Genomic DNA, 17,062 nt, shown 5'->3' on the forward strand with positions numbered 1-17,062 from the left:
TGGACCCTGTGAAGCGGCACCCTCCATCCATTTACCTCACTCTCCTCTTCTAACGTCTGGAGTGTGACCAGCTAGTGAGCTGCCTTCCCTTCTGCATCCAGCGCAGCACCACCACCTCAGGCCCTGGGAGCGCATCCTGCCGAGTCCCCCTCACTGGTCTAGGACGCGCCCTTCTCCCACAGCAGAACCCATGGCTGGGGACCCACTCGTTCTGACTCCCTGGTTTTCTCGACTCCTCTAATGCAGGTAAGTCCTCAATCTGCCCCTCTGGCTCTAACTTCCGGCTGCGAGTCAGCCAGAGCACTTTCACGTAACTGTTCTACAGCATCCACGTGCTGGGTTACTGTCAGCCACGCACAGATCCACCGCCAACAGCCTGCACCTGCCTGTCTGCATTCTTGCGCCTCAGAGGACCTGGCACACGACGAACGCTCAGTAAAGCTGGATGAATGGGCGGGTGGATGGATGACCACCTAAGCACTTCAAACCCAGTATGTTTAAATGAAATTCATCGACTTCCCCAACTCTCATCTTCCTTCAGCGCTCCTTATCTCAAGTTAATGGATTCGTCTTTCCCAAAAAGAGCCAGGCTGAAACCCCGAAAGCCATCTTGAACTCTCCCTTTTCTGTCCTGCTCTGAGTAATCTCCACATCTTGCCCAGCCAGGTCTACAATGCCACTCATGTCTGTCTCATCCTCGACCCCCACTGCCCCTGTCCTAGGTAAAAGCATCCTTACTATCTGTCTCACCTACCCCTGAACCAACTTACTGCCAACTCACTTCTGGGTCTTTAGTTAGCTGCCTCCATCCTTTAACCTCAGTTTTCACACTCCAGCCTCCCTGGATTCCCCGCAGGGTGTTTATCTCTCCTTTCCCTCCTCGTACTTCCATTACAGCACTTACTGACCACAGGCTGCCCTGTGGGTACATTAGCCAGGTGCATCTTGGGCTGGCCCTTCTGACTGTTTTTCATGAATATCTCAGCCTTCCAAAACCCACAGAACCTTGAACAGCACAAGCACTCAGTAAATGCTGAACTGAATCAGAAGGAGGAAACGGTATCCCAAGATGAAATGTGGAACGTCTTGTAGCATAGAAACAATGTCATAAATGCTAACTGGGTATCACTGAAACAATAATATCACCATAATTTACATGTCACTGATTCAACTGGACCCTTTTTAGGCTGGGCTGGAACGAAATCACTATAATACTGCTTCAATAGGAAAATGCCTTCTGATTCTCAAACTACAAGTTTTTAAAGACAATCCATTCTTTTTGTAAAATGAAGACTGAAAGTAAGACTATATAAGCTAACAAATAAATCAGGAGTAGTTATTCACATTATAAGGACTTTATGCTCACCAAAAAGATATATTAAAAGATCCTTTAAAATTCTATAAACAAGATCTAAGTGGCATAGTCCCACAGTAGCCCTTAAAATATGATTCCAACTACACAGAATTTATAAATATAACAGCTAAAAATTCACTTCAAGTATGAATTGAAAGTATCTCCTCTAAAAATATCTATTTTAATTTACCAAATATGTGAGAAAAAAATGGGAAAAAAATGTTTTGGTGACGAAACAACGCTTAAAGAATGTATAACCATGTCTGCATGGTGTATTTCATGAGTCAGCATCGACAGCAACCTGCCAACAGGCAGAGTATGCCTGGGTGGACACTGGAGTTCTCCGTCTGGTGGGTCTGCTGAACAGCACGTCCTCATCAGAAGAGCTGGTAAAAATGAGACGCTCAAGCCTGGATATTTGGCCTCAGTGGCTTTTAGCTTCCAAGGCATTGTGTTTAGTTTAGCTTTTTTTTTTTAAACCCCCCTTTTATATGCTCAGACCCTAAGATAGAAAGGCAACATCAATTAGCTTTTGATCTTCAGTCTCTACTGAGACCTTCAGGGAAAGGGCCAAAGTTCACGTTGCTAGAATTCCTGCAAATTTGCAATCAAATCTATTGATTTGGAGATCTGAAATTTTTCTAAAGAATATGTATTGTTTTTGTTTTCATTGGTCAGCCTTTAGTTTCATGTCTGCATTCTAAATCCTCTAGCATTTACAGGTTAAACAGCAGCTCAGCCCAATCTTTAAATAACAAATTGTTGCTATTTTTAAATATGTCAGGTGCAGTAATAAATAAGGGTAGCATTGTTCGTTAGCTTTTTCTAGATGGATTTTTTTAATAGAACCTGTTCACTAACCAAAAATACTACTACTCTGGTTACACAGAAAATAAATTATAAACAAAATTTAAGTCACTTATCCCAAAAGTACAGTCACAAAATGAGAGTCAAGTGGTATTTGTGACCTTATACGTAGCAAGATTATAAATACTAAAAATAAAATTTTATATATATTTGTGTATGATTATCAGATGTAAAGCTGTTAATTCAATTTAGGTAATAAAAGAGGAGAACAAGGCCAAAAATCTTAATAAAATGAAAGGTCATCTTATTTTATGTTCTCATTTTAAAAGTTTAAAACACTTGTAATTGTCTTCTTTTACTTCTTAGAAATTAAAAAGACTACATATATACCAGAAGGGAAGTGGCTTTGAAGTTAGAGCTTATTGATTCTCAGTTAATTCATAATAAGATAAGGTAAGACTGAGAAAATAACATTTTTTAAAAGCCTATTTAATTGTAGCAAAACAAACAGTATCTTTACCCAGCCTATGTAATTCAGGGTGACTATCTCCTTTGCTCACTTATTTGTTGGCATGAACTGTGATGTATCTTAAGATTTGAAGTGGGAAAGTAATCCACAGGAGGTCAAGGTTTACACCCGGGGCTCTTCACATCCTCTCGGCCCCTTCATCGCACGCGCTCTCCATGAGACCAGCGCCTTCTCAATGTTCAGCTCAGCTGAAGTGTCTGTCCTCTCACCACCATTCCCGTTATTCTTCCATCACAGACAGCGTCTTCTTTTCCCGCGTACTATTTACCTCAATGTGAATTATACCTACAGCTGCTTCATTAATTTACATATTTATTGTCGATCTCCTCCCCAAGACTTTAACCTCCCGGAGCACGAGGACCACGGGTGTCTTGTGTGGCGCTGCGTCCTCAGCACCAAGCATGATACCTAGCACATAGTAGGTGTCACTTTTAACCAAATCAGGCGATCAACCAGCCACTTAACACGGGCTCCCGTGTGTGATAAAAACAGACAGAAACAGCTATTTTTAAAATGAGACATCTAAATAAAAACAGTTTTATATGCCTGCATGGGGAACAGAAATTTGAGACTTACAAAGCCACAGGTCTTTTACATGCCACTGCTGTCCCTGGCCTTCAACTGCTTCACCAGAGCACATTTACCCTGACGCACATTATTTCCATCACCTGAACGCATTCCTTAAAAACAGTCGTTAAATCACAGACTTCTATTAATTACTTAAAAACACAAAAGGCTTGAGGAGTATCTCACTTTTAACGACAGTATTTTCTAACACCCAGATGTACTTAAAAACTAAAATTTCCCAATCCTCTTTCCATTTTTTGGCCAGAGACAGCTAACAAGAATTAGGGACAAAACAGAAGACCTGGGATGCACAGGCACCTTGAGAGGAAGCAAAGCTCCTAGGATGGGACCAAGCCTGGTGACAGAAAGTCTAAAGGTTGCACTACCCCACCTTTAAGGCCTTGCTGATGCTCAGTGATTTTCCAGATTTTAATACAGAACACATACTAGCCAGACCGAGTTAAACTCTTCTCAAAGATATCCACTGAAATAGTCTTACCTCTGTTTCTGTGAGAAGTGTTTTCAGTCTTGTCAAATCTTTTGTTACCATCCCATTCTGAAAGGGCAAACAAAAAAGGGAAAACCAAGTAGTATATTAGTTCTCTACTACGGGGACTGGACTCTTCAGCTGTTTCTAACGTTTATCTGTAAGAAGAAAACCAACGCTGTGCACATCCCCCACCCTCATCACCATCAGAGATGATGATAAGGCTAACCCCCCCTGCGGAAAGCGAGCAGGATTAACAGGACAAAATAGACAGCGTGCCCTAAAACACCACATTCACCTCACACAAGAATTTAAGATTAATTCAGCAAAATATTCACAATGGCTATCACTGAAGAGCAAGATAGAATAAGTGAAGAAAAAATAAGCCTCAACTTTTTAAAACTCTTTTTTCCTAAAGCTAACAGGCTATATTTACAAAATGAACTCGGTTACTTATGGCTCAGATTCACGTACAATGATCACACTACTTAAAGATGGTTCATTAACAAAGCTGTTGAAGGAAAATATACAAAACATTCACTCTTCTGAAATTCAAATTTCACTTGAGATTTGAAAGCAAATTGCTGCTTCCTAATTTTAAATTAAAAAACCTATAAACAATAAATGCTGGAGAGGGTGCGGAGAAAAGGGAACCCTCTTGCACTGTTGGTGGGAATGTAAATTAACACAGCCATTACGGAGAACAGTATGGAGGTTCCTTAAAAAACTAAAAACAGAACTGCCATATGACCCAGCAATCCCACTACTGGGCATACACCCTAAGAAAACTATAATTCAAAAAGACATTCACCCCAATGTTCATTGCAGCGCTATTTACAATAGTCGGGACATGGAAGTAATCTAAATGTCCACCAACAGATAAACGGATAAAGAGGATGTGGTACATATACACAATGCAATATTACTCAGACATTAAAAGGAACGAAACTGGGCCATCTGTAGAGATGTGGATGGACCTACCGACGGTCACACAGAGTGAAATAAGTCAGAAAGAGAAAAATTGTTTACTAATGCATATATGTGGAATCTAGAAAAATGGTACAGATGAACCTATTTGCAAAGCAGAAATAGAGACACAAACATAGAGAACAAACGTATGGACACCAAGGGGGAACGTGGGGGTGGGAAGAATTGGAGATTGGGATTGGCATGTACACACTGCTGTGTATGGAACAGATAACTAGTGGGAGCCTGCTGTATAGCGCAGGGAACTCTGCTCCACTCTGTGGTGACCTGGATGGGAGGGGGGTAATGTGTGTACTTATGGCCGATGCACTTCACCGTGGAGCAGAAACCAGCACAACACTGTGAAACAATCTACCCCAATAAATAAAAAATAAAATAAAATAAATGCAAATCCAACAGGTAAAACTGTGTAACATGCTCAACTTATATAGAGAAGCTCCTTCGGGACAGGGTCATCTACATCATAAAGACGAGAAATATTCTTTAGCGTATGTTTAGAGCCGAAAACCCATACAATTTTGCTACATGAATTATACATCTTACCTTTTATATTCATTTGTTAATATGGTGACATCAAAAAATATTATTAAACCAGCTAAACAATTCACTGCCCAATAATTCCTTAGCAAATAACTAAATTACCCTCTGAGGTGGGTCGTTACATTACACTCGACAATATAAAAAGTACTTTCCTAATTTCCATTTCTTTTCCCAAATATATATTTATTTGCAGTGAAAACACAACTTTGCTCCAGCTTTGCACAGTTTATGTTAATTCAGAAGAAAAAGTACAGAGAGTTCATTCTCTCACTGTTTCCCATTATGATTCCTGAAAACAGGAGCAAACTCTGTAACAGTTACCAACTGGTGAAAAAAAGTTAAATATCTCTTTTCTTCCAGTTTCTATAGATTGCCAACTCGAAAGCTCAAAAAAAGTAGTTTTCAATTATCTCATCCAAAAACAAACAAAAACTCTAGAAAATTAAATACTACATACAAAAATTTATCCCAAAGTCTGAACAGAATTCCATAACTATCAGAGCGGTCATGAATATTAACTTACACAGACAACATCTTCAGAAACAAAAGTAACTATCACTTAGTTTAGATACATTTGAGCATTTTATAAAGTAAATTGTTGAATTTAAGAACCCCAAAAGATCATATGTCCACAGGAGCATTTTAAAACTCAAAAATACTTCCAGGTTCTGTTAAATCATACCTTTAAAGAAAATGATTTAGTTATTCTATACTTTCAAAGTTTTAAAAAGTATCTCCAATTCTTATATATATCATCACAAACTACAAGAATCCAATGATTAAACATCAGTTTGTTGAAGAGAAATAAGCATCTCAAGATACTTATATACTTTGATTTCTGAAAGAACCCTGAGGAACATAGGTAATACACCTAAGAAGTCAAACGGATGAATGCGTTTTCGGACATTCAAAAATTTAGAACTCATCGACGTACCAGGGACTCTCCTGTCAGTGACTTGGCAAGAATGCTGGATACGGGTTGGAGCTTTCCTTTAAGCTGCATGCAGCAAAGCACTGCTTGAAAGGTACCATCTCCCTTGGCCAGTCCTTCTCCCAGCACTGTCATCAAAGAACAGCCATCATTAACCTCGTGACATTCAATATACATTTTTCTCGATTTTATTATTAGCACACTATCCCAAGCATAACTTCTTTTATACTAAAAGAATAACTATAACTACCAGAGGAAAGCAGCATAATGACAAGAAAAAACACGGGGCAATCAACACGCCTAATCTACCACAGCCTATAGTCAGGTAGGACCACAGCAAAATCATAAGGACAATTAATCCGACAGCTCTCCAGTGAAAATACTGTTCAACCTATGACTTCTGGGTAAAATGCGGGCTTTTAAACTGCAGAGATATTTACTGAATAAAGTTCTCACATTTTTGACAAAGGGACCCAGCGCCATTAAAATGCATAAGAATATGAAGCTGCAAAAATAAATGTTTGATATTCCTAAGCAATTAAGAATTAGCTTTTATCAAAACCAGCAAGATTAACTAAGAACCCAATTGTCAAATGGCCGAAGAAACTGCTATCCAATTTGTTTGCAAGGGTTTACAGATTTAATTTAATACAATCACAAGGAGCACATATTTCTAACAATATATAGAATATACTCATTTTTATGCCATGTCATTTGAGGTGATTTCTCACAGCAACTGCTAACGGTTCAACCAGTAAAACAATCTGTATCCTTCTCTTTACTGCTAAGTTCAAGATTCTATTTTTAGTTTCTACACACTTCAGCTTCCTTTGCAAGAAGATAATTTGCTGAAAGAAAATATTTTGGAAACTGCATTTTTTCTAATTATCTTGAAGGAAATGTTCTGTTTAAGTATCAATATAATATACTGCATTTAAAGTCCATTGGGTCTGTTCACAATATACTGATTTTGGTTGTAGTGAATATATCGTTCTGTTATATGGTTCAATTTTTTTATTACACAAATAACATAACAAAACAACACTAATAAAATTCTACACAGAAATTCTCCATAAACTCACCACTCATCCAAAATATTGTTTTCACTTATTCATCTTCTCTTCAAATTCTAATCAATATTTACATAATTTGTACATGATTGGAACTGATGCAAATATAAGTTTACATTCTACTCCCCCTTGGCACATCCAACATTTCCCATGTTATTACAGTTTTTATATTTATCACATTATTAGCTACACAATGTTCCATCAAGTAGATACATCAATTTACTTAACTATTCCCTCGATCCAGAACAGTTCCAATTTTTAACCATGAAAAAGAACACTGCAATAAACATCTTTCTACACATATACGTTATTGAATCAGATTACTAAATTGAAATTTGCAGTCTCTGTATTCAAGAAAGTTTTATTCAATTACTTTCAGTTGAGACCAACCTGCTGTCACACCATCCAAGTTACAGATCACTTCTGTCCTCAACTGACAATACCAATACACGAATAACAACGATGCAGCAGCCTTAAGAGTGCCCTGAGCATCTCAGAGAATTCCCCCGTAAGCCCACATTTCCCTCAGGTCTTACTATTCCTGAAAACTATTCAAATAGGATCTTTGGCAAGTCATTTCACCTCTCTGGCCATCAGTGTGGTAATCTGTAGAACTGAAAGATGAAAAAATGTTTTGCGAGGACCAAATGATATAATGCAAGTATTAATAAAATGTTTTGAAGAAAAAAGACAGTCCTACCAAGGTCTGGATCACTCACATTCCCTAAGCCTGTTTCCTCTCCTGTAAAACGGAGGTGACAGTAGCTACCTAATACGGTTGTGGTAAAGGTTAATTGTGTTAATTATATGAAGTATCTTGCACAATCTCCTCATAAGAGTTCCACAGATGTTACCTTCCCCTCTAAAAATTATAAAATAATATTGAGAACTGTTGAGGAAATATCCTACTTCCTGGGACATTAAGAAACTAGCTGTCAAGAGCTGAAGAATGTTTCAGGGAAATGAAAAAAAATGTAAGAATATTTCAATCTCAGATGATCATGTCATGTTTAAAGAGTATTAAATGACATGATATTTTACAAACACTTTTCAAAGATCTTTCGTTTTGTACAAGGTATTTGTTGAATTTTATTTTGCAAAAGTTCTTCCATTACACTGATGTTTGAATGTCTCCATATTTGTCAAAATTATGTTTCCCTTTCCTCTCTCTAAACATTTTGGACATGAAACACTCCTGATGTACTTTCTTCTAATGGTTGTCTTTAAATGCAATCCAGTTTATGTCTTGTAGGGTCCCACGTGATGAACTATGGCAAAGAAACAGTCAACTATTATAGATAAAAAGCTATCCTGCTACTGTGTCATATGATAAAATCAAATTGCAATGCTGCCAATCTGGTCCTGTATTACCTTTAGCACCTTGAAAAAGCTTGAAAGAAAATAAAGTATGGCCTAACGTATTCTTAAACTTGCCTCAGCTATAATACTTGAACGAGCCAAAAGAGATGACATTAAAACATAATCTAATCTTGGGCAATTGTAAAAAAGTCACGATTCTTCACAAACAAATTCTCTCCCCACCAACTGTCTATGAAATCCTACTCTGAGCACACCACTCCTTCCTGTCCCCTGGGAGTTACAAAGGAGAACTATGAACACCTTAGCTGCATTGCTAAATTCAAGTCTCTATCCCTTCTCATTCTTAAGTTTTTGTAAGATTTTCTAACACTTGAAATATGTCTTACTTGGAAAGTTTTGGACCAGAAAATGAGTAATCTTAAAGGAGTATTCATTCAACTGTTTCAACAAAAACATCCTCTGTAAGGGTTTGATAGCCCCTGGCTACCGAGAGGAGAGGATCAACAATTAATATGTAATTCCCCTTGCCTATGAAGAATTACCTGCAATGAGAAAGATAATTTAAAACAAGCTTGAGGTTCAGTAAATGCTGAGTACTAGTCTGTATTTTTTCAGTAACATGACCATAATAGGTTATTCCTCTTATCAAGTCCTTAGTTATTTCTAAAACCTTTTATCGAAGAGCACAGCCTAATCAAGGTAGTATTTTTTCCAAAATTTTCAAAAGAAATTTTTAAATTACCATTAAACTAAATCCTTGAATCATTAATAAAGTGAAGTTATTCACCACTTGGATATAATCACATTCTCAGAACCAACACATCAGGAACTGAGTCAAAAATGAAAATAGATTCGTTTAATAAATATATAAAATAAATTTATAATGTATAAATAAATTCCTTTCCTAAATATCAGCCTTTTAATTTTTGGCAATACACTTATTGCCAGATATATACTGGGGGTGGGGGGAGGAGTAATATAAACAGACCCCAAACAGTGGAAGACCTAAGTCAGGTTAAAATGTCCATTTGTAAAAAGTATCAAAAAGTGTAACAGAAACCAGAATAAGAACTCGAGGGCAAATCTCGCACCAGTGTGCATTTTTCCAAACAGTTCCCCCCACCCCCACCCCACCCCCACCCCCACCATCCTTCTCCTCTGTCTCAACCCTTTTTCCTCTGCCCTCTCTTTTCTTCCAACATAGTACCTTAAGACACGTGGACTGCAGCTTTTGTGGCATTTTATGTCCTTCCTACCAAAGTCTTCTGCAGATAAAATGTTTCCCTTACAAAATGCTTTTGGAAAATGAAAAGCCCTAACAGTATTCAATGTTAGGTATCACGTGGATCTCTTCTGAATATTTCATCTCCAGCTTTAAATACTATACTACACCCTCTCTCTCTCATTCTCTCCCTCCTTTTTTCCAAATCCCTGCTGCCTTGCTCTTGCTCCTTCCAGTACTTGGTCCTTTAACTTGGTCGTAAAAATCTTTGTGCCTTCTCTTACAGCCCCCTTGTGTGTGCAATAAACCTTAAAGTTGAGATCTTACAGTATATTTTTGAAAGTGCTCTCTCCTTCAACTGCAGTTCAGTGTAAAGGCTCTTGGACTACTTCCTTCTGGATATTTTCAAAGCAGCCTAATGCATACTGTGTGTGCCTTAGAATGAGAGAGAGAGAGAGAGAATATGCTGCTCGCAGAGGCTTCAACCTCCTCTTTATAAAGAATCCTCATTTCCAAGATGCACTTGCTGGATAGCTACAGTAAAGTTAATCTCTTTTAACTGTTCAAAAACTGGAATAAGTTCTTTCTACTAAAAAAAATCAATGTAACTGTATCTTTTAACTTAGAATTCTTTCACTGCCTTCACTTCAGTGTCAGAAGTCACCATCTCGCTATTTCTGCTCTAAGTGCTCAGAGGAAATCCTGACTGTGGAAAACCCTCTGCTAAGGCACTCCCTTACTTCACTGTTTCCATGGTTGATTTGCTTACTTTTTAAAAAAATAATTTGCTTACTGAGAAAAACTCTGACATTTTGCTACTTTTCTATTTCCTTTGCGCTAAGGGAGAGGGCTGTGTTTTCAGGTGTTCATAATAATCTTAATTTCAGTCTCCCCCTTTGGTACAGTTTTTACTAAGATTTTAAAAGGCAAGGTATCATTCATTTTAAACTTTCTCTTTTTATTTGTATTTTATAAATATAATTTCAGCTAATATAACATTAATGCTAGCATTTATTCCATGAGTGAAAAACAACATGAAATACATTTATAATGTCACTTATGACTATAACTGACACCCTGCATAAATAAGAAAAGGCCTAGAACACCCATACAACCCTGATGAGACTCCTGTGACTGAGTTCAAAGGACATAAATTCAATGACTATTGCTCACTTAAACATCTAGTCATGCACAAAAAAAGAGTCTTAGAGGATAACAGTCCTCAAACGTAACTCAAATATTGAATAAAAACTCACTTTTCTGATTTATATTTTATTCCAAAGTTAGCATTCTATAATTTAACTTTTCAACCTCTATCAACATAAATATAAGTACTTTACTTAAAACAGTTAATAGGCATTATGGGGAAACGAACAGTGAAAAGTTAAGATCCTATTCCAGAAAGCCTTAGGTTCCTGCTGGAGAACAAACTGTGGTACAGCCATGCTGTGGAATACTACTCAGCCATAAAAATGGATGAACTATTGATACACACAAAAACTTGAATGGATCTCAAATACATGGTGAGAGAAAAAAATCATCCTTAAAAAGATCACATACAGTATGGTTCCACTATGTGCTATTCTCAAAATGACAAAATTACAGGGATGCAGAACAGATTAGTGGTTGCCAGGGGTTACATAGGGAAGGAGGACCATAAGTGTAGCTATAAAGGGTCGCACAAGAGAGATCTTCACTGCGACGGGACAGTTCTATACCTTGACTGTGCTGGTGGTTACGTGAATCTACGTGTAATAAAATGACACATATTCACTGAACCAACATCAGCTTCCTGGTTGTGATACTGTACTATAGTTACGTAAGAGGTAACCAGTGAGGGGAAAGGTACATGGGATCACTCTGTACTATCTTTCAACCTCCTGTGAATCTATAATTATTTCAAAATAAAAAGTTTTTTTTTTTAATTTCTGTTGGAGAAATAAAGCTTATATACATGAAATTTTTTTAAAATAGTTACTGCAAATGGATCTAAAGAACAAGTAATTAAGAAACATTACTGGACTGCATCCCTATTTAAAATTCTGGTCAATAGGAAAAACTGGATGGACTAGAGGCTTAAAGATCCCAAGTCTTGTCCCACTCCACTAATGATTATCGAAGTGATCCTGAGCCTCAGTTTGTTTCATTTCTAGAATATAAAATACCCATTTGCCCCCCACCCCAAGTTTATTATACTAAATAGAATAACATCTGTAAAACCCTAAAGAATAAACAGGTTGCAGCTTAGCATAAAGTGGAGGGGTACGGCCTTTCAGATCAGGACCTCACTTCAAAACCGCGGTTCCACATGGGACTGTCTCTACGCTCTTCAGCAAGTTACTTCATCTCACAAAATCTGTTTCCCCACTAGTAAAATTGGAATGATATTACAATATGATTAAACAAAATATTTCAGAGGATCTGACCCAGAGATAATTCTAAATAAATACTGTTACCCCATTAACTATTTTTCCAAAAAATTTTAATTACCATAAAATCTATTTAATCCAAAACTCTTCAAAGAAGGAAAGTGTAGAAGGTTCAATCAATCATGTATCAATTTGCTTTTTTTTAATATAGTCAGCATCTATTCAACAGGGCTTTTTGGTTACTGAATCACTTATTTCACAGGGTAAGTATCAATATAATAAATATCAATAGATGTTCCAAACCCCTTTGTTTGCATTAATTTCTTAAATTAATGACAGTCTCAGCTAGGGCTTAAAAATCTTGCAGCCTTATGAAAACTATTCAGTGATGTTATAATGACTGAGTTTGGCCTACATATTACATGCTGCACAAAACTCTTTTAGTTGATAAGACTATCTTTTGATTTCACTTCCTCCTTTTACCTCATTCTATTTTGTTAGTGTAAAAAAACGTGAGTTTCCTATATGATGAATATTTCAAAGGCAGAAAAAGAATCCTTATTTTATGAAAGTTTTCCTGTTATGCCAAATACAGCTCATGTTCAGATAAAGAGAGCAGACTCGACCCCTCACTTACTCAAGAGGTCACGGGCATGACAACCCTCGAAACCCAGAACACAACAGCAAGCTCAAAACTGAGCTCCAGGAACTCAACGTCTGGGCAGGTCATTGTCAAGATGCCCTAGAGTCCTCACTCGGAATCGATTGCTCATTTAAGCAGAATTCTAACTTTTAAATCTTATGACTCTGATTAGTCCGACTTAAATCAGCCATAAAACAAACAAACAAAAAACCATTTTGGGGACAACCAGGTAAATCTGATTATGGACTGGGTTTTGGATATTAGAGAATTATGGTCATTTTAATTAGGTTAATGATAATATTGTGGTTACATAGTTATGACCTTATTTTTTAGAGATGTGTACTGAAGTATTTAGGAGTAAATGCCACAATGTCTGTAATTTTTTAAATAGTTCAGAACAAAATTAATGAAGTAAATATGGCAAAAGGTTACGACCTAAGTTTCGAGAATATGAGTGTTTATTATACTCTTTCCCCTAGCTTCCTGTATATTTTAAATTTTTCATAATAAAAAAATTTTTTAGTGCTTTTTAACTCCATGACAAAGATTGCCTGTCTGGTTTCCATCCCTGCCTAAGCAGTGAAACCAGGGCCAGAAGCAGCAAGTGGAGAGGAGGCGAGGGTAGTTGCAATGAGGCCTGTTCATCTTGAGAGTTGCAAGGAATGCGAACTGACCGCCTGACAGTAAGGGAACAGAGACCAAGACAATCCTGTCGTGTGGGGGTCCCCAACCGGTACCTGTCTGGGGCCTGTTAGCAACCAGGCTGCACAGCAGGAGGTGAGGGGCAGGTAACCGAGCGAAGCTTCATCTGTATTTACAGCCGCTCCCTACTGTTCACATTATGGCCTGAGCTCCGCTTCCTATCAGCATTATGGTGAGTTGTATAATAATTCCGTTATAAATTACAAGGTAATAATGATAGAACTGAAGTGCACAATAAATGTAATACGTCTGAACCATCCTGAAACCATCCCTCCCCCGACCCTGTCCGTGGAAAAACTGTCCTCCACAAAACCAGTCCCTGGTGCCAAAAAAGTTGGGGACCGCTGCTGTAGGACATAAAATTCAAACAAAGGTCTGGGCCCATTAAGACAGGAGCTATTCAGCTATCCATCATTACAAACGAGTATAATAATCAACAGAGACTGAGAGTCTCATCTTGCTTTTTATTACTTACTGACTGCCTATGTTATATAAAAATAATCTTGCTGTACACCTGAAATTAATATAATACTGTAAATCAACTATATTTCAATTTTTAAAAAGTTCCCATAAGGTGAATAAGAAAAAAATTACATATACATAATATAAAAGCAGAACTCTACAACTAGCAATATATACACGTAAACTTTGCCAATATTCCCAAATGTATATTTCAAACCAAACAACTTCATATACATTAAACAAGCATTTCCATGTTCTTACTCATCACATAAATGGTAACAAGGAATGTACAGAATGTAATCAATGAACCCTTATTGCAAGCTAACCAATTTTCCACTTTTCCACACAGCACTGCAATGAACACCATTCCACATACAATTTTTTCCATCTTTTGGAATATTTACTTGGGACAGTATCCCAGAACTGAGATTAGTGGGTCAAAGGTACAAACACGTTACCAACCTGTATTCCGCTTCACACTCCACCACCACCACAAGCATACACTCATTTCACTACAACCTTATCTTAGACATTGGTTAAACTTTTCTCCCCACCTTACAGAGGCATAATCAGTATACAAAAACTGCACATAATTAAAGTATACAATCTGGTGAGTTTGGACATATGTATACATTCATGTTACTATGATCACAATACAGGTAACAGACCTATCCTTCATCTCCAAGGTTTCCTGGTTAAACTTTTATTTTGGTAATTCAGCAGTTGTAACACAGCATCTAACTTTAAAATGCTAAGCAAAACAACAAAAAATGCGACATTTTTCCACATGTTCCTTCACCAACAGTGTTTACTCTTCTACAGCTTTTCACAAATCATTTAATCTTCTGACTTTTTAAGTCTCCAAATTAAAAGTATCAGCCTCACTAGTACTCAAGGAAGTGAAAATTAAAGAAAGAGGGGCCATTTCTCACACATGAGATTGTCACAATGTCAAGATTGAGAGGTTTGAGTTAGTGAGATCACAGGAAACATATTGCTGATGGCTGTGTGCACTTGAAACTAATATGACAGTGTCTATTAAAATTATAAGTATATTTTAACCCAGACATCCAACTTTTAAAACTCCTCAACCCAGATATCTAAGTTTTAAGACTACCATACAGAAACAAAGGCAACAGTAAGAAAGAATATGTGTTTATTACAGGATGAACTATGACAAACTAGAAAGCTAGCACCACCTGAATGCCCATCAGGATGGGAACAGCCGGGCAAATCACGGCACATCTATACCACAGGATACTAAGCAGGAATTGGAGCTGACGGATTACTAACTTCGTAAGTATCCATGATCTGTGTTGGTACGGGAGAAAGCAAGCAACTTTGCGATGATCACATAATTCATTTTTAATTTTTTAAAGGAAAACCCTATCTATGTATTATAAGCCTTTGTGCTTCTCACTATAGAGAAAGGTGAAGAAGATACAGCAAACTGATAACATGATTCTTTCAGATAGGGGAGAAGGGGGAGTGGGTCCCTTCTCTGCACTCCTCTGTTATCATCTGACTTATTATCTGGCTTGTTGGCAACTTTTAAACCTCCACAGATAGCAAAGATTTTTTTTTTAGCAGAAGATTGTACTAGGTAACTCTCAAATGCCAATTAACTCCCAAAGTGTGCAACTGTATGAAGAAAGGTTCACAAAGTGGTCAGTGAATCTTTAAGAAATGGTTAAATTAAGTCCAATACACCACAAGAGTAGATAAAATAGTTTTGAAAGGTTTACAACAAAAAGAGCTAATACTTTTAAAAGTTTTGACACAAAGAAGAAAGTAGGAAAAAGACTTTAACTTATGTTAAACACCCCAGCCCCCCACCCCAATGTGGATAATTGAAACAGTGTATTACCCAAATCACTGAGCTGTGCAAAACTCCCACCAAGCCTGTGTGAGAATATACACTGAACCCTTCTCCCACTCACTCCTAGATTCACTTCTAGTGAACTGGTAGCAATCTTGAAGAAAAGGATTCCTATTCTGTAAGTACCCAAAGAGCAAGAATCTTATTAATCAATTTCCTGCCCAAAAGAAAACAGGAAAAAGCACTAAAGAGCATTCTAGTCATCTCTTCTCTCTCTAAGGGTAATCTTCTAATGAAGGGGAAAAAACATTTTACGAGGCAGAGGCCCAGCTTTTCAATTTATCCAAGCTTAACATTTTAATCAATGTGTGTTATGTGCTACAGTTCTTAAAATATGGCTCTTTATTGACTGAAAATACCCAAACTTTAAAAGGGCAGTTTCAATGTTCCCAAGGGAGTGAGAGCAATGCCAACACTTGTGATCAGGAACAATGTTCACGTGCGCACCCACAGTAGCAGGGAAGTCATCATCCGAATTAGTCACTAGTCACTACCATAAGGTGGGGTTTTTAAACATTATAATCGCTTTTGAAACTAGCATATGAAGAAACCAATCTTAAACATTGCTCAATTATATAATTCAAAATCTTCAAAGCAGAAAAGATCATGTTTTTAAACATACCATGCCTACAATCTTCATCAGCTTGCCCATAGTTTTTCTGCAAAATAAAAGATACAGGATAAAGTTAAGTAGTTCAAGGCCTGCTTAAAACAGAGATTTTATCAAAAAGCTCCGCTTTGTTTCAAAGTTTCATCCTTAATGTTACAAATTTAATATTCACAGAGCAGCGCTAACTCCTGCTGAGGATCACACAGTACAAATAAACATGAAAGTGTACCTCCCTAGGCCATCTACTCACACTCCTCCTTCTCACCTGCTCTCACCTCGGGTCACCGGAACTCTCTTTCCCATCCTCAGTCTCAGCTAATGACTTTACTGAGTAAACTGCAGCCCTGAGAGGAGACTTTCCACAGATAGTCACCACCATGACTGCCCATTTCCCTGCACACTCTCTGCCTTCCACCTGTTACCAGATGAACCCTCCCTGTTCCTTTCTAAAGCCCATCCTACCACCCGTGCAGATCTGCTCCATGGTGCCCTCAAGAACATCACTCCGGCAAGCTTCTTCTATTTCTCCGACATCATTACTTTTTTGTTTTCTGTAGGTTCAGTCCTATAAACAAGCATGCTC

At 37.5% G+C, this 17,062-nt stretch overlaps 1 protein-coding gene across 1 annotated transcript in view; it reads right to left on the reverse strand.

Annotated features, from left to right (window-relative positions):
• HELZ (helicase with zinc finger) overlaps positions 1-17,062 on the reverse strand; it is a 150,050-nt gene that overhangs the window by 114,108 nt on the left and 18,880 nt on the right. Inside the window, 3 exon segments of the mRNA XM_057716956.1 lie at positions 3,757-3,813; positions 6,206-6,330; positions 16,492-16,528. Coding sequence (XP_057572939.1) covers positions 3,757-3,813; positions 6,206-6,330; positions 16,492-16,528 — 219 coding nt within the window.

The sequence above is a fragment of the Hippopotamus amphibius genome, chromosome 17 (assembly GCF_030028045.1).
Source record: "Hippopotamus amphibius kiboko isolate mHipAmp2 chromosome 17, mHipAmp2.hap2, whole genome shotgun sequence".
In the NCBI taxonomy this organism is placed as follows: Eukaryota; Metazoa; Chordata; class Mammalia; order Artiodactyla; family Hippopotamidae; genus Hippopotamus; species Hippopotamus amphibius.